This window comes from Bactrocera oleae, chromosome 2 (genome assembly GCF_042242935.1).
Source record: "Bactrocera oleae isolate idBacOlea1 chromosome 2, idBacOlea1, whole genome shotgun sequence".
Lineage (NCBI taxonomy): Eukaryota > Metazoa > Arthropoda > Insecta > Diptera > Tephritidae > Bactrocera > Bactrocera oleae.
The window spans coordinates 49,718,576-49,737,623 of record NC_091536.1 but is presented as its reverse complement, the minus strand read 5'-3'; the positions used below and the strand labels follow the sequence as shown (position 1 = coordinate 49,737,623).

Here is a 19,048-nt window from a genome sequence, read left to right as displayed (position 1 = left end):
AAAGTTTTTTCGCGCAGAACTTCTTTATGCGTTGGCGGCATTCGGCCGCGCTTCAAAAAAATAACCCTGGTCGGTCCAACACATGAGTTTATCAAATGAAGAGAAATAAAAGATTTATTAGTGTCCATCAACAATTATGGTTACTGTATCTAGGGTATAATCTCTCTTTTTATTTTAGTTTTCTTCGTTTTCAAAATATATTAGTATGGCAACACTGGTTTTTTTACATTTGTAACCCTTTTGTTAGTGTTAAAATTAATAAAGTTGAAGAATGATTTAAATATTGAAATAAAGCTATTTTTGCAGCATATAATATAAACAAATTTTTTAAAAACGAATTAGTGAAGTGTTAGTGGAGTGAAAAATATAAGTGTATAATTCACTTTATATCGAAAAAATACGTACGTAAATAGTTGAAATTTTCAACTTTAAACGTAAATATCTCGAAAACTTTAAGTTCCCTGCGGCTAAATCTATATATTATATATTCTTGATCTGGAGGATCTCCTCGACCTGCTCATACCCATTATATCCACGAAAGCCTGGGACGGTATACTAAAGCCGACCCTTTGTATTGTTTTTAATATATATTGTACTGGGTGGGCTTTAGTTTAGCATCCCACGATTTCAGGGTTAAGAGGGGTATGGTTGGATACTTATAGTTTTCGAGATATTTGCATTTTAAGTTGAAAATTTCACAAATTTTATTTTAAAATTTCTCGATTTATGGTTAACTTTTCTTTCATATTATGCACTTTTTATACACTAACACTTCACTACAATGTTTCTACATATTTATTTGATGTTAATTATTTAAATATTTGCTTTAATTAAGCATTTTATTTTTACACAATTTTGGTTATATGCACAATAACAAATGGGTTCCATGTTGACAGTTAACAAGTGTTGCCATATCTATTATATATATATAGAGATATATTTATATTTTGAAAGCGAATAAAAATGAATAATAAAAGAGGATTATACCCCAAATACATGAACAATTTATAATTTTGTTAATTCTCGGAAAGAAGTTTCACGCGATTGAATTTTGAACACCCCGGTGTTGGACCGACCAGGGTAATTTTTTTGAAGCGCGGCCGAAGGCCGCCAATACACAAAGAAGTTTCACGCGATTGAATTTTGAACACCCCGGTGTTGGACCGACCAGGGTAATTTTTTTGAAGCGCGGCCGAAGGCCGCCAATGCGGAAAGAAGTTTCACGCGATTGAATTTTGAACACCCCGGTGTTGGACCGACCAGGGTTATTTTTTTGAAGCGCGGCCGAAGGCCGCCAGTGCAAACAGGAAATCTAAATACAAAAAATTAATGTTAAAGATGGTATATCACTCTCTTTAAACTTCAATTTCTATAACGGAATTTTCTACAACTAAACAAGGTACCGTTTCTTTTTTTGTCCGTTTTGCCATTATTTTCATATTCAAATTTAATTGGTGAATATTGTGCATATAAATCATTCCGCAAGTGTTTATATTTTTTACATAATTTTTTAAATTGTGATAATTTTTGAGAAAATGAGTGGAAATACATCAGGTATGTTATTAGAAATTTAAAATTATAACAAATATTACTTAAGACTTTTAAATAGATTGTAATGAACCGTCAACCAGCCGTGGTGCGGTAAAAAAAACAAACGTTCTCAAAGTGTCCGAAATTAAGGGAATGTGGAATTTCCCTAAAATAATTCAAAATTTCGACACAACGGAGAAATGTATATCGTTTGCAGAGGAGGAGGGTTTAATTTTAAAAAGCAAACTATGTCGTACGCATAGGATACCTATGTTGGTATCCTTATCAGATAGGAGCACGGTTGGCATATTCCGATGCCGGAAAGGTGCCTGCCGTAAACGGACTGCGGTATCGAGGTCGAGTGGGACATGGTTTGAAAACGCAAAAATACCACTGCCTCAGATTTTTTATATAATGTTTGCATTTGCATTGCACTGGTCCCATTCGAAAGTTCGAAAGAACAGTTTTATTAAGGAGCCAATTTTATCCAGCGCTACCATATGTGATTGGTACAATTACTGCCGCGAAGCTGTAGTTTTATACCAGGTTGATCACCAGGTAGCGGTAGGTAAAATTGGCGGCCCTGGTAAAATTGTTCAAATAGACGAGAGCAAATTCGGGAAACGAAAATATAACAAAGGTAATAATAAATACATTATTATTTATTATTAATTATTTAATTATTTAATTTTTTCTTTTTTAGGACGGAGAGTGAAAGGCCACTGGGTTTTAGGGATGGTAGAGGATGGGAGTGACGACCTTCGGCTGGAAGTGTGTCCCGATAATGTGAGGTCTGCTGAAGTGCTCATACCCTTAATTCAGAGACACGTTTTACAAGGTAGCATCATATGTACTGATTGTTGGAAGGCGTACGACTGCCTGTCCAGTCACGGGTATGAGCACCGACGCGTTAACCATAGCGATCCAGAAAATCCGTTTGTTGCCGAAGATGGAACACACACGCAGAGGATAGAATCCCAGTGGCGCGTCATCAAACGGTTTTTTTTAAAAGACAATTATAATAACAGTGAAGATTTCTCGAATTTGATTTATGAATACGTATGGCGTAAAAATGTTGCAAATCAGCATCACGATCCATTCGTAAAACTATTAGATGCAATAAAACATACCTTTAAGCCATAAAACCTTTTTCTTTTATTAAAATGGAAAATTTAGTTCATATTATTTTGTAGAGGGTAATTGGGTTTTTTATTTATTTTGATTGCTGTCATTCGTTTGAATATGGCAACACTTATTATCTGACAACATGGAACCCATTTGTTATTGTGCATATAACCAAAATTGTGTAAAAATAAAATGCCTAATTAAAGCAAATATTTAAATAATTAACATAAAATAAATATGTAGAAACATTGTAGTGAAGTGTCAGTGTATAAAAAGTGCATAATATAAAAGAAAAGTTAACCATAAATCGAGAAATTTTAAAATAATTTGTGAAAGTTTCAACTTAAAATGCAAATATCTCGAAAACTATAAGTTTCCGGCGGCAATAATTATATATATTCGTGATCTGGAGAATCTCCTCTATCCAACCATACCCCTCTTACCCTGAAATCGTGGGATGCTAAACTAAAGTTTTCCCATTGTACTTTTTTTATATTGTTTTGCATCATTCGTGGGCTTTTAGTTATATGTGTACTTGTATATGAACAGCACTGCACTTATTTTGCATTTATATATGTACATATGTAATTTTACTTTTTAACAGCACTTTGTTGGATTACACATGTACATACGTGTAAGTTAAAGTGTTTTTTGACTTCAAAAAAATAACCCTGGTCGGTCCTTTGTATTGTTTTATGTGTTTTTAATATTTATTGTACTTTTTTTATATTGTTTTACATCTATCGTGGGCTTTTAGTTATATGTGTACTTGTATATGAACTGCACTGCACTTATTTTGCATTTATATATGTACGTATATAATTTTACCTTTTAACAGCACTTTGTTGGTTTACACATGTACATACGTGCAAGTTAAAGGGTTTTTTTTTGTTTCCGTAACTGCAATACACTGTTACGTTACTGTTCTTTTGTTCTTTGTTTTTGCTTTATTCAATTTACTTTTTATTTCGAACCCACATTTATATCCTACTTCTTTTTGGTAAAGACTTCCCTCCTTGCATTCGGCAGGTGAGCATGATACGACCTTTCAACGCATTTAGCTGCTGACCAAGCTCTATCCTCCAGCTCTTCTATCTGCTTCGTCGTTGCCCGCGATAATTCTAAAAATGTAACATGTAATTATATACAAGTAAAAGAAATTAACTGAAAATATTTAATTTGTAACGCTTTCGTACCTTTGTTTTCCATTTTGAATATACTGTGACGAACACGGATGATAGAACAAAATCGAATCAACGATAACCTGCCAGAAGCAACTAGTTAGCGAATTCGTAGTTGCCAGAATGTTCTAGAAGCAATGTTTTGTTACAGATTTACTATATAAGGGCTGCCGGATTGTGCAGCAAGGACAGTTCTAGTTAGAGTGTTGTCGTGATAAGAACAATTGAGACATAAGCAAGAAGTTGTAAGCTCGAATAACGAGCAATAAGTGTTAAGTTGTTGGAATTAGAAATAAAGATAAGTGTGTAGCCATTAAATTGGGACTTTTATTTAACAATCCAGTGATCGAACTCAAGAGTGAGTTACAGGTAGACGATTTATCGAGAAATCCGTTACAATATTTTTATTTCGAAATAAACATGTAATAAAGACATCAAAGCAATGACTGTGTCTTTATACACCGACATGTTTCCTTGCTGAAAATTTTCTACAAATGATGTTCGCAGGCCATGTGAATGGTTTAATTAAACAAACTACATTATGAAAAATTAATATAATTCCAATACGTCATAATTAAAATAAAAATAAAATGTTGTTCTTGAATCACAATAGTTACGAAATTTAGTTGAATTTGTTTTTATTTTTTTTACTTTCACCTGATTGAGTTTTTACAAAACATAAAAACCGACAATCGATTACTATCTATTATGATCTCTATAAGTAAATTGTCAGTATTGTAACGGATTTCTCGATAAATCGTCTACCTGTAACTCACTCTTGAGTTCAATCACTGGATTGTTAAATAAAAGTCCCAATTTAATGGCTACACACTTATCTTTATTTCTAATTCCAACAACTTAACACTTATTGCTCGTTATTCGAGCTTACAACTTCTTGCTTATGTCTCAATTGTTCTTATCACGACAACACTCTAACTAGAACTGTGTTTGCTGCACAATCCGTCAGCCCTTATATAGTAAATCTGTAACAAAACATTGCTTCTAGAACAATCTGGCAACTACGAATTCGGTAACTAGTTGTTTCTGGCAGTTTATCGTTCATTCGATTTTGTTCTATCATCTATATTCGTCACAATATTTTTTAAAATATTTGCTTAGACATCTTGACATATGCGCACACTAGAAACATTTTTCACAAATTATGTTCGTGCAAACATTGCCATCCACTGTCGAACGTATTCGCACGAACACAGAAACGTTTCTATCTTTAGCGAACAAAACGCCGAACATGAAATGTGGACATGAACACCTCCGCCAACGACGAAAACTTTGTCGAACAAATTCGTCTAGCCTTCTTTTCCAAGTATATTTGTAATCGACACTTTTTACTGCGATTCAAGTAGGTATCGAAAAACAAGTACTTGCATCGGAATACCAGAACTTATTTCTGTGAGCAACACGGAATGAACGGCTTGCCCACCCTGCAATTGTCGTCGTTTCAAATTCTTAAAAAAGCTGGTAGACGTTAAGAACATACTAATAAACTTTCTAAGTAAGTATTACAGTGTTGTTTTCTGATCTACTTATGTACACATAGCCAATAAAGTCTGCGTTCACCCGACATATTTTTTTAAGTGAAGTAAAAACACAATGTAAATAGGTAATGCATGTATTTCTTCTTTATATTCTTAAGTTCAAAATACAAAAACAAAAACAAAAACAAAAATGTACATTACTATTTTCATTTTTGTGATAACAGGATTTTAGTGTAAGAACAAGTAAACAATTGCACCATTAAGTATATGTATATTTATTGTAAGCTTATGAAACGTTTACATGGTCACATTTTTTCCGCAAGCAAAGCAAATGAAATTTTGTTTTTTGATTGATTTTGTAAAGTAATTACAGACGCAAATTAAAGGGAATAGATTATGATATAGAAATAGAAGCGACGGTAATGCTATAACAGCAGCTTTCGAAAATATAGGGTTTTATAAAGGTACATAGTTGTACATATATTCACCATAAGGTAGTCCTAACACTGTTTAACTTAAAAAATCGTTTTGCAGAAGGCCGCGCGAAAACAAATGAAATAATTGCGTGCATTTTAATCTTCATCAGTTAGGACATGAGACCCTTTCATATGGTAGAAGGAGAAGGTTTTCTAATACTGAAGAAAGAGGTAGCCCCTCTATATACAGTGCCATTTAATAGTTTAGAAAAAAAACTGTGGGAAAAATATTGCACGTTGGCGGAAATGTTTCAACAGAGGATTCAAAAGGTATCTACACTGTGCTTACCTTTCGATATTTGGGCCGAAACAATGGCAGAACGGTCCTTTCTTGGTGTAACCGTTCATTTTTTAGAAAGAACTACATTCGTAAATTGTGCTATTGGCACCAGACAGTTATCTTAACGTCATACGGCCGATAATGTAGCAGAAACGTTGAAAACAATTCTTAAAAAGTAAAGCTTCCGAAAATTAGATGCATTGTAACAGATAGAGCTGGAAAACAATCAATGGGGCTATCGATATTTTTTTTCGTCTCACTATCGATAGTTTATTTTGACTATCGATGGTTTATGCCTTAACTAGGCTTATCAACAATTTTCATAAAACTGCAAAATTTCACTTTATATAGCTACATAACAATTTAGTTTGGTAGGTTCCAGATGTGAAGTTTAATTTTGGATAACAAGTTAGGCTTAAAACCATCTTTTCATTCTTGGCTTGACTGGTTGCATATTCTTAAAATATTATACAAATTATTAAATTTAACTATTTTTTACACTTTAATTAAGTGTTGGATGCGTTAGAAAGAATGATAAGAATTTATAGTTTTATTTTCGTCTTACTATCGGTAGTTTATTTTGACTATCGATGGTTTATGCCTTAACTAGACTTACCAAAAATTTTCATAAAATTATAAAATTTCAATTTATATAGCTACATAATGATATAGTCTGCGAATACCAAATGTGAGTCTAATTTTTGGCATGGTAGCCTTAACATCATCTTTTCATTGTAGGCTTGGATCTGCGCACGTGGTTTCAAATTATTTTTTACACTTTATTGAGGTGTTGAAAGCGTTAGAAGGAATGTTGCGGAAATATTTACATTAGGTAGGAATTTATAATGTTCTGAAATGCCGGTTGCACATAACCTCACTTATTAATACGTGCAAATGGAATTCAGAATATTTAACGCCACAGTTTTCCAGTATTTTAATACGAATAAAAAACCGTGGACAAAAAATTATTGTAAAAAAACCTCCATTTTATTTCGTACTAATGTTCGAGGGGAATCAAATTATGAAACTGAAACATATTACATATTTAAGCATTCTGCTGTGATTGAATTTCACAATATATGTATGTACATATGTACATACTCATACATACACCCAGACACTAATGCATATAAACGAATATCATTTTAATTAATTTTTGTTTTTTGCGTTATTCTTCATGTTTTGTTTTATAAATAAATGCAAACATTATTTCATAAAAATAACATGAGATTTCATGGGGAAAAACTACCGATACTATCGATAGTATCTTTTGAAACTATCGAGTGGTCTGACTATCGATAGTTTTGTTTGACTGATTTAGGGGTGATTTTTAATAAATTCTGTAAAAATAATATTCTTGTAATCTTTTGTTATATTTTCTAGACATATATGCTACTTATCAAAAGTAGTATACCTTTTTTTAATAAGATTCGAAAATTTTTTTTTCTTATAAAATTGCCCTACTCGAATTCTGTTTAGTTTGGTCAGCATCAAAGATATTTTTTTTTTAATTTTTATAAGTATTTTGTTCAATATTTAAGGAATATATAGAAACATTTTTATAATATCTTTAATGAATCGGAGAACTGTATGATTTTAAAATAAACATCTAAAATCTTTTTTGGCCTTGCAAATACTGCATGTAAAAGGAATGGTCGATATAGCATACATTTATTTATAACTTACAAATAAAAATTACTTTTCCTGAAAAATTAATTATATTATATTTGATAAATAGATGTTGCAACACCGGGGTGTACCAAAGTTTTTTCGCGCAGAACTTCTTTATGCGTTGGCGGCATTCGGCCGCGCTTCAAAAAAATAACCCTGGTCGGTCCAACACATGAGTTTATCAAATGAAGAGAAATAAAAGATTTATTAGTGTCCATCAACAATTATGGTTACTGTATCTAGGGTATAATCTCTCTTTTTATTTTAGTTTTCTTCGTTTTCAAAATATATTAGTATGGCAACACTGGTTTTTTTACATTTGTAACCCTTTTGTTAGTGTTAAAATTAATAAAGTTGAAGAATGATTTAAATATTGAAATAAAGCTATTTTTGCAGCATATAATATAAACAAATTTTTTAAAAACGAATTAGTGAAGTGTTAGTGGAGTGAAAAATATAAGTGTATAATTCACTTTATATCGAAAAAATACGTACGTAAATAGTTGAAATTTTCAACTTTAAACGTAAATATCTCGAAAACTTTAAGTTCCCTGCGGCTAAATCTATATATTATATATTCTTGATCTGGAGGATCTCCTCGACCTGCTCATACCCATTATATCCACGAAAGCCTGGGACGGTATACTAAAGCCGACCCTTTGTATTGTTTTTAATATATATTGTACTGGGTGGGCTTTAGTTTAGCATCCCACGATTTCAGGGTTAAGAGGGGTATGGTTGGATACTTATAGTTTTCGAGATATTTGCATTTTAAGTTGAAAATTTCACAAATTTTATTTTAAAATTTCTCGATTTATGGTTAACTTTTCTTTCATATTATGCACTTTTTATACACTAACACTTCACTACAATGTTTCTACATATTTATTTGATGTTAATTATTTAAATATTTGCTTTAATTAAGCATTTTATTTTTACACAATTTTGGTTATATGCACAATAACAAATGGGTTCCATGTTGACAGTTAACAAGTGTTGCCATATCTATTATATATATATAGAGATATATTTATATTTTGAAAGCGAATAAAAATGAATAATAAAAGAGGATTATACCCCAAATACATGAACAATTTATAATTTTGTTAATTCTCGGAAAGAAGTTTCACGCGATTGAATTTTGAACACCCCGGTGTTGGACCGACCAGGGTAATTTTTTTGAAGCGCGGCCGAAGGCCGCCAATACACAAAGAAGTTTCACGCGATTGAATTTTGAACACCCCGGTGTTGGACCGACCAGGGTAATTTTTTTGAAGCGCGGCCGAAGGCCGCCAATGCGGAAAGAAGTTTCACGCGATTGAATTTTGAACACCCCGGTGTTGGACCGACCAGGGTTATTTTTTTGAAGCGCGGCCGAAGGCCGCCAGTGCAAACAGGAAATCTAAATACAAAAAATTAATGTTAAAGATGGTATATCACTCTCTTTAAACTTCAATTTCTATAACGGAATTTTCTACAACTAAACAAGGTACCGTTTCTTTTTTTGTCCGTTTTGCCATTATTTTCATATTCAAATTTAATTGGTGAATATTGTGCATATAAATCATTCCGCAAGTGTTTATATTTTTTACATAATTTTTTAAATTGTGATAATTTTTGAGAAAATGAGTGGAAATACATCAGGTATGTTATTAGAAATTTAAAATTATAACAAATATTACTTAAGACTTTTAAATAGATTGTAATGAACCGTCAACCAGCCGTGGTGCGGTAAAAAAAACAAACGTTCTCAAAGTGTCCGAAATTAAGGAAATGTGGAATTTCCCTAAAATAATTCAAAATTTCGACACAACGGAGAAATGTATATCGTTTGCAGAGGAGGAGGGTTTAATTTTAAAAAGCAAACTATGTCGTACGCATAGGATACCTATGTTGGTATCCTTATCAGATAGGAGCACGGTTGGCATATTCCGATGCCGGAAAGGTGCCTGCCGTAAACGGACTGCGGTATCGAGGTCGAGTGGGACATGGTTTGAAAACGCAAAAATACCACTGCCTCAGATTTTTTATATAATGTTTGCATTTGCATTGCACTGGTCCCATTCGAAAGTTCGAAAGAACAGTTTTATTAAGGAGCCAATTTTATCCAGCGCTACCATATGTGATTGGTACAATTACTGCCGCGAAGCTGTAGTTTTATACCAGGTTGATCACCAGGTAGCGGTAGGTAAAATTGGCGGCCCTGGTAAAATTGTTCAAATAGACGAGAGCAAATTCGGGAAACGAAAATATAACAAAGGTAATAATAAATACATTATTATTTATTATTAATTATTTAATTTTTTCTTTTTTAGGACGGAGAGTGAAAGGCCACTGGGTTTTAGGGATGGTAGAGGATGGGAGTGACGACCTTCGGCTGGAAGTGTGTCCCGATAATGTGAGGTCTGCTGAAGTGCTCATACCCTTAATTCAGAGACACGTTTTACAAGGTAGCATCATATGTACTGATTGTTGGAAGGCGTACGACTGCCTGTCCAGTCACGGGTATGAGCACCGACGCGTTAACCATAGCGATCCAGAAAATCCGTTTGTTGCCGAAGATGGAACACACACGCAGAGGATAGAATCCCAGTGGCGCGTCATCAAACGGTTTTTTTTAAAAGACAATTATAATAACAGTGAAGATTTCTCGAATTTGATTTATGAATACGTATGGCGTAAAAATGTTGCAAATCAGCATCACGATCCATTCGTAAAACTATTAGATGCAATAAAACATACCTTTAAGCCATAAAACCTTTTTCTTTTATTAAAATGGAAAATTTAGTTCATATTATTTTGTAGAGGGTAATTGGGTTTTTTATTTATTTTGATTGCTGTCATTCGTTTGAATATGGCAACACTTATTATCTGACAACATGGAACCCATTTGTTATTGTGCATATAACCAAAATTGTGTAAAAATAAAATGCCTAATTAAAGCAAATATTTAAATAATTAACATAAAATAAATATGTAGAAACATTGTAGTGAAGTGTCAGTGTATAAAAAGTGCATAATATAAAAGAAAAGTTAACCATAAATCGAGAAATTTTAAAATAATTTGTGAAAGTTTCAACTTAAAATGCAAATATCTCGAAAACTATAAGTTTCCGGCGGCAATAATTATATATATTCGTGATCTGGAGAATCTCCTCTATCCAACCATACCCCTCTTACCCTGAAATCGTGGGATGCTAAACTAAAGTTTTCCCATTGTACTTTTTTTATATTGTTTTGCATCATTCGTGGGCTTTTAGTTATATGTGTACTTGTATATGAACAGCACTGCACTTATTTTGCATTTATATATGTACATATGTAATTTTACTTTTTAACAGCACTTTGTTGGATTACACATGTACATACGTGTAAGTTAAAGTGTTTTTTGACTTCAAAAAAATAACCCTGGTCGGTCCTTTGTATTGTTTTATGTGTTTTTAATATTTATTGTACTTTTTTTATATTGTTTTACATCTATCGTGGGCTTTTAGTTATATGTGTACTTGTATATGAACTGCACTGCACTTATTTTGCATTTATATATGTACGTATATAATTTTACCTTTTAACAGCACTTTGTTGGTTTACACATGTACATACGTGCAAGTTAAAGGGTTTTTTTTTGTTTCCGTAACTGCAATACACTGTTACGTTACTGTTCTTTTGTTCTTTGTTTTTGCTTTATTCAATTTACTTTTTATTTCGAACCCACATTTATATCCTACTTCTTTTTGGTAAAGACTTCCCTCCTTGCATTCGGCAGGTGAGCATGATACGACCTTTCAACGCATTTAGCTGCTGACCAAGCTCTATCCTCCAGCTCTTCTATCTGCTTCGTCGTTGCCCGCGATAATTCTAAAAATGTAACATGTAATTATATACAAGTAAAAGAAATTAACTGAAAATATTTAATTTGTAACGCTTTCGTACCTTTGTTTTCCATTTTGAATATACTGTGACGAACACGGATGATAGAACAAAATCGAATCAACGATAACCTGCCAGAAGCAACTAGTTAGCGAATTCGTAGTTGCCAGAATGTTCTAGAAGCAATGTTTTGTTACAGATTTACTATATAAGGGCTGCCGGATTGTGCAGCAAGGACAGTTCTAGTTAGAGTGTTGTCGTGATAAGAACAATTGAGACATAAGCAAGAAGTTGTAAGCTCGAATAACGAGCAATAAGTGTTAAGTTGTTGGAATTAGAAATAAAGATAAGTGTGTAGCCATTAAATTGGGACTTTTATTTAACAATCCAGTGATCGAACTCAAGAGTGAGTTACAGGTAGACGATTTATCGAGAAATCCGTTACAATATTTTTATTTCGAAATAAACATGTAATAAAGACATCAAAGCAATGACTGTGTCTTTATACACCGACATGTTTCCTTGCTGAAAATTTTCTACAAATGATGTTCGCAGGCCATGTGAATGGTTTAATTAAACAAACTACATTATGAAAAATTAATATAATTCCAATACGTCATAATTAAAATAAAAATAAAATGTTGTTCTTGAATCACAATAGTTACGAAATTTAGTTGAATTTGTTTTTATTTTTTTTACTTTCACCTGATTGAGTTTTTACAAAACATAAAAACCGACAATCGATTACTATCTATTATGATCTCTATAAGTAAATTGTCAGTATTGTAACGGATTTCTCGATAAATCGTCTACCTGTAACTCACTCTTGAGTTCAATCACTGGATTGTTAAATAAAAGTCCCAATTTAATGGCTACACACTTATCTTTATTTCTAATTCCAACAACTTAACACTTATTGCTCGTTATTCGAGCTTACAACTTCTTGCTTATGTCTCAATTGTTCTTATCACGACAACACTCTAACTAGAACTGTGTTTGCTGCACAATCCGGCAGCCCTTATATAGTAAATCTGTAACAAAACATTGCTTCTAGAACAATCTGGCAACTACGAATTCGGTAACTAGTTGTTTCTGGCAGTTTATCGTTCATTCGATTTTGTTCTATCATCTATATTCGTCACAATATTTTTTAAAATATTTGCTTAGACATCTTGACATATGCGCACACTAGAAACATTTTTCACAAATTATGTTCGTGCAAACATTGCCATCCACTGTCGAACGTATTCGCACGAACACAGAAACGTTTCTATCTTTAGCGAACAAAACGCCGAACATGAAATGTGGACATGAACACCTCCGCCAACGACGAAAACTTTGTCGAACAAATTCGTCTAGCCTTCTTTTCCAAGTATATTTGTAATCGACACTTTTTACTGCGATTCAAGTAGGTATCGAAAAACAAGTACTTGCATCGGAATACCAGAACTTATTTCTGTGAGCAACACGGAATGAACGGCTTGCCCACCCTGCAATTGTCGTCGTTTCAAATTCTTAAAAAAGCTGGTAGACGTTAAGAACATACTAATAAACTTTCTAAGTAAGTATTACAGTGTTGTTTTCTGATCTACTTATGTACACATAGCCAATAAAGTCTGCGTTCACCCGACATATTTTTTTAAGTGAAGTAAAAACACAATGTAAATAGGTAATGCATGTATTTCTTCTTTATATTCTTAAGTTCAAAATACAAAAACAAAAACAAAAACAAAAATGTACATTACTATTTTCATTTTTGTGATAACAGGATTTTAGTGTAAGAACAAGTAAACAATTGCACCATTAAGTATATGTATATTTATTGTAAGCTTATGAAACGTTTACATGGTCACATTTTTTCCGCAAGCAAAGCAAATGAAATTTTGTTTTTTGATTGATTTTGTAAAGTAATTACAGACGCAAATTAAAGGGAATAGATTATGATATAGAAATAGAAGCGACGGTAATGCTATAACAGCAGCTTTCGAAAATATAGGGTTTTATAAAGGTACATAGTTGTACATATATTCACCATAAGGTAGTCCTAATACTGTTTAACTTAAAAAATCGTTTTGCAGAAGGCCGCGCGAAAACAAATGAAATAATTGCGTGCATTTTAATCTTCATCAGTTAGGACATGAGACCCTTTCATATGGTAGAAGGAGAAGGTTTTCTAATACTGAAGAAAGAGGTAGCCCCTCTATATACAGTGCCATTTAATAGTTTAGAAAAAAAACTGTGGGAAAAATATTGCACGTTGGCGGAAATGTTTCAACAGAGGATTCAAAAGGTATCTACACTGTGCTTACCTTTCGATATTTGGGCCGAAACAATGGCAGAACGGTCCTTTCTTGGTGTAACCGTTCATTTTTTAGAAAGAACTACATTCGTAAATTGTGCTATTGGCACCAGACAGTTATCTTAACGTCATACGGCCGATAATGTAGCAGAAACGTTGAAAACAATTCTTAAAAAGTAAAGCTTCCGAAAATTAGATGCATTGTAACAGATAGAGCTGGAAAACAATCAATGGGGCTATCGATATTTTTTTTCGTCTCACTATCGATAGTTTATTTTGACTATCGATGGTTTATGCCTTAACTAGGCTTATCAACAATTTTCATAAAACTGCAAAATTTCACTTTATATAGCTACATAACAATTTAGTTTGGTAGGTTCCAGATGTGAAGTTTAATTTTGGATAACAAGTTAGGCTTAAAACCATCTTTTCATTCTTGGCTTGACTGGTTGCATATTCTTGAAATATTATACAAATTATTAAATTTAACTATTTTTTACACTTTAATTAAGTGTTGGATGCGTTAGAAAGAATGATAAGAATTTATAGTTTTATTTTCGTCTTACTATCGGTAGTTTATTTTGACTATCGATGGTTTATGCCTTAACTAGACTTACCAAAAATTTTCATAAAATTATAAAATTTCAATTTATATAGCTACATAATGATATAGTCTGCGAATACCAAATGTGAGTCTAATTTTTGGCATGGTAGCCTTAACATCATCTTTTCATTCTAGGCTTGGATCTGCGCACGTGGTTTCAAATTATTTTTTACACTTTATTGAGGTGTTGAAAGCGTTAGAAGGAATGTTGCGGAAATATTTACATTAGGTAGGAATTTATAATGTTCTGAAATGCCGGTTGCACATAACCTCACTTATTAATACGTGCAAATGGAATTCAGAATATTTAACGCCACAGTTTTCCAGTATTTTAATACGAATAAAAAACCGTGGACAAAAAATTATTGTAAAAAAACCTCAAATCAAATTATGAAACTGAAACATATTACATATTTAAGCATTCTGCTGTGATTGAATTTCACAATATATGTATGTACATATGTACATACTCATACATACACCCAGACACTAATGCATATAAACGAATATCATTTTAATTAATTTTTGTTTTTTGCGTTATTCTTCATGTTTTGTTTTATAAATAAATGCAAACATTATTTCATAAAAATAACATGAGATTTCATGGGGAAAAACTACCGATACTATCGATAGTATCTTTTGAAACTATCGAGTGGTCTGACTATCGATAGTTTTGTTTGACTGATTTAGGGGTGATTTTTAATAAATTCTGTAAAAATAATATTCTTGTAATCTTTTGTTATATTTTCTAGACATATATGCTACTTATCAAAAGTAGTATACCTTTTTTTAATAAGATTCGAAAATTTTTTTTTCTTATAAAATTGCCCTACTCGAATTCTGTTTAGTTTGGTCAGCATCAAAGATATTTTTTTTTTAATTTTTATAAGTATTTTGTTCAATATTTAAGGAATATATAGAAACATTTTTATAATATCTTTAATGAATCGGAGAACTGTATGATTTTAAAATAAACATCTAAAATCTTTTTTGGCCTTGCAAATACTGCATGTAAAAGGAATGGTCGATATAGCATACATTTATTTATAACTTACAAATAAAAATTACTTTTCCTGAAAAATTAATTATATTATATTTGATAAATAGATGTTGCAACACCGGGGTGTACCAAAGTTTTTTCGCGCAGAACTTCTTTATGCGTTGGCGGCATTCGGCCGCGCTTCAAAAAAATAACCCTGGTCGGTCCAACACATGAGTTTATCAAATGAAGAGAAATAAAAGATTTATTAGTGTCCATCAACAATTATGGTTACTGTATCTAGGGTATAATCTCTCTTTTTATTTTAGTTTTCTTCGTTTTCAAAATATATTAGTATGGCAACACTGGTTTTTTTACATTTGTAACCCTTTTGTTAGTGTTAAAATTAATAAAGTTGAAGAATGATTTAAATATTGAAATAAAGCTATTTTTGCAGCATATAATATAAACAAATTTTTTAAAAACGAATTAGTGAAGTGTTAGTGGAGTGAAAAATATAAGTGTATAATTCACTTTATATCGAAAAAATACGTACGTAAATAGTTGAAATTTTCAACTTTAAACGTAAATATCTCGAAAACTTTAAGTTCCCTGCGGCTAAATCTATATATTATATATTCTTGATCTGGAGGATCTCCTCGACCTGCTCATACCCATTATATCCACGAAAGCCTGGGACGGTATACTAAAGCCGACCCTTTGTATTGTTTTTAATATATATTGTACTGGGTGGGCTTTAGTTTAGCATCCCACGATTTCAGGGTTAAGAGGGGTATGGTTGGATACTTATAGTTTTCGAGATATTTGCATTTTAAGTTGAAAATTTCACAAATTTTATTTTAAAATTTCTCGATTTATGGTTAACTTTTCTTTCATATTATGCACTTTTTATACACTAACACTTCACTACAATGTTTCTACATATTTATTTGATGTTAATTATTTAAATATTTGCTTTAATTAAGCATTTTATTTTTACACAATTTTGGTTATATGCACAATAACAAATGGGTTCCATGTTGACAGTTAACAAGTGTTGCCATATCTATTATATATATATAGAGATATATTTATATTTTGAAAGCGAATAAAAATGAATAATAAAAGAGGATTATACCCCAAATACATGAACAATTTATAATTTTGTTAATTCTCGGAAAGAAGTTTCACGCGATTGAATTTTGAACACCCCGGTGTTGGACCGACCAGGGTAATTTTTTTGAAGCGCGGCCGAAGGCCGCCAATACACAAAGAAGTTTCACGCGATTGAATTTTGAACACCCCGGTGTTGGACCGACCAGGGTAATTTTTTTGAAGCGCGGCCGAAGGCCGCCAATGCGGAAAGAAGTTTCACGCGATTGAATTTTGAACACCCCGGTGTTGGACCGACCAGGGTTATTTTTTTGAAGCGCGGCCGAAGGCCGCCAGTGCAAACAGGAAATCTAAATACAAAAAATTAATGTTAAAGATGGTATATCACTCTCTTTAAACTTCAATTTCTATAACGGAATTTTCTACAACTAAACAAGGTACCGTTTCTTTTTTTGTCCGTTTTGCCATTATTTTCATATTCAAATTTAATTGGTGAATATTGTGCATATAAATCATTCCGCAAGTGTTTATATTTTTTACATAATTTTTTAAATTGTGATAATTTTTGAGAAAATGAGTGGAAATACATCAGGTATGTTATTAGAAATTTAAAATTATAACAAATATTACTTAAGACTTTTAAATAGATTGTAATGAACCGTCAACCAGCCGTGGTGCGGTAAAAAAAACAAACGTTCTCAAAGTGTCCGAAATTAAGGAAATGTGGAATTTCCCTAAAATAATTCAAAATTTCGACACAACGGAGAAATGTATATCGTTTGCAGAGGAGGAGGGTTTAATTTTAAAAAGCAAACTATGTCGTACGCATAGGATACCTATGTTGGTATCCTTATCAGATAGGAGCACGGTTGGCATATTCCGATGCCGGAAAGGTGCCTGCCGTAAACGGACTGCGGTATCGAGGTCGAGTGGGACATGGTTTGAAAACGCAAAAATACCACTGCCTCAGATTTTTTATATAATGTTTGCATTTGCATTGCACTGGTCCCATTCGAAAGTTCGAAAGAACAGTTTTATTAAGGAGCCAATTTTATCCAGCGCTACCATATGTGATTGGTACAATTACTGCCGCGAAGCTGTAGTTTTATACCAGGTTGATCACCAGGTAGCGGTAGGTAAAATTGGCGGCCCTGGTAAAATTGTTCAAATAGACGAGAGCAAATTCGGGAAACGAAAATATAACAAAGGTAATAATAAATACATTATTATTTATTATTAATTATTTAATTTTTTCTTTTTTAGGACGGAGAGTGAAAGGCCACTGGGTTTTAGGGATGGTAGAGGATGGGAGTGACGACCTTCGGCTGGAAGTGTGTCCCGATAATGTGAGGTCTGCTGAAGTGCTCATACCCTTAATTCAGAGACACGTTTTACAAGGTAGCATCATATGTACTGATTGTTGGAAGGCGTACGACTGCCTGTCCAGTCACGGGTATGAGCACCGACGCGTTAACCATAGCGATCCAGAAAATCCGTTTGTTGCCGAAGATGGAACACACACGCAGAGGATAGAATCCCAGTGGCGCGTCATCAAACGGTTTTTTTTAAAAGACAATTATAATAACAGTGAAGATTTCTCGAATTTGATTTATGAATACGTATGGCGTAAAAATGTTGCAAATCAGCATCACGATCCATTCGTAAAACTATTAGATGCAATAAAACATACCTTTAAGCCATAAAACCTTTTTCTTTTATTAAAATGGAAAATTTAGTTCATATTATTTTGTAGAGGGTAATTGGGTTTTTTATTTATTTTGATTGCTGTCATTCGTTTGAATATGGCAACACTTATTATCTGACAACATGGAACCCATTTGTTATTGTGCATATAACCAAAATTGTGTAAAAATAAAATGCCTAATTAAAGCAAATATTTAAATAATTAACATAAAATAAATATGTAGAAACATTGTAGTGAAGTGTCAGTGTATAAAAAGTGCATAATATAAAAGAAAAGTTAACCATAAATCGAGAAATTTTAAAATAATTTGTGAAAGTTTCAACTTAAAATGCAAATATCTCGAAAACTATAAGTTTCCGGCGGCAATAATTATATATATTCGTGATCTGGAGAATCTCCTCTATCCAACCATACCCCTCTTACCCTGAAATCGTGGGATGCTAAACTAAAGTTTTCCCATTGTACTTTTTTTATATTGTTTTGCATCATTCGTGGGCTTTTAGTTATATGTGTACTTGTATATGAACAGCACTGCACTTATTTTGCATTTATATATGTACATATGTAATTTTACTTTTTAACAGCACTTTGTTGGATTACACATGTACATACGTGTAAGTTAAAGTGTTTTTTGACTTCAAAAAAATAACCCTGGTCGGTCCTTTGTATTGTTTTATGTGTTTTTAATATTTATTGTACTTTTTTTATATTGTTTTACA

General features: G+C 32.4%; 3 protein-coding genes and 1 long non-coding RNA gene across 4 annotated transcripts; 3 read left to right on the top strand and 1 right to left on the bottom strand.

Annotated features, from left to right (window-relative positions):
* Positions 1-113: 113 nt before the first annotated feature.
* LOC138859005 (uncharacterized) lies at positions 114-4,348 on the bottom strand. Its single transcript, XR_011398040.1, has 2 exons — positions 3,852-4,348; positions 114-3,776 (listed from the first exon to the last, which is right to left on the bottom strand). It is a non-coding gene; the product is annotated as an uncharacterized lncRNA (long non-coding RNA).
* LOC138859004 (uncharacterized) lies at positions 1,684-2,701 on the top strand. Its single transcript, XM_070113121.1, has 2 exons — positions 1,684-2,170; positions 2,234-2,701. The coding sequence occupies exons 1-2, from the start codon at positions 1,684-1,686 to the stop codon at positions 2,671-2,673; spliced, it is 927 nt and encodes a 308-aa protein (XP_069969222.1). The 3' UTR covers positions 2,674-2,701.
* A 4,836-nt stretch (positions 4,349-9,184) lies between the features above and the next one.
* On the top strand, positions 9,185-10,516 carry LOC138859003 (uncharacterized). The gene is made up of 2 exons (XM_070113120.1): positions 9,185-10,019; positions 10,075-10,516. The coding sequence occupies exons 1-2, from the start codon at positions 9,533-9,535 to the stop codon at positions 10,512-10,514; spliced, it is 927 nt and encodes a 308-aa protein (XP_069969221.1). The 5' UTR covers positions 9,185-9,532; the 3' UTR covers positions 10,515-10,516.
* A 6,481-nt stretch (positions 10,517-16,997) lies between these two features.
* LOC138859002 (uncharacterized) lies at positions 16,998-18,329 on the top strand. The gene is made up of 2 exons (XM_070113119.1): positions 16,998-17,832; positions 17,888-18,329. The coding sequence occupies exons 1-2, from the start codon at positions 17,346-17,348 to the stop codon at positions 18,325-18,327; spliced, it is 927 nt and encodes a 308-aa protein (XP_069969220.1). The 5' UTR covers positions 16,998-17,345; the 3' UTR covers positions 18,328-18,329.
* Positions 18,330-19,048: the final 719 nt, after the last annotated feature.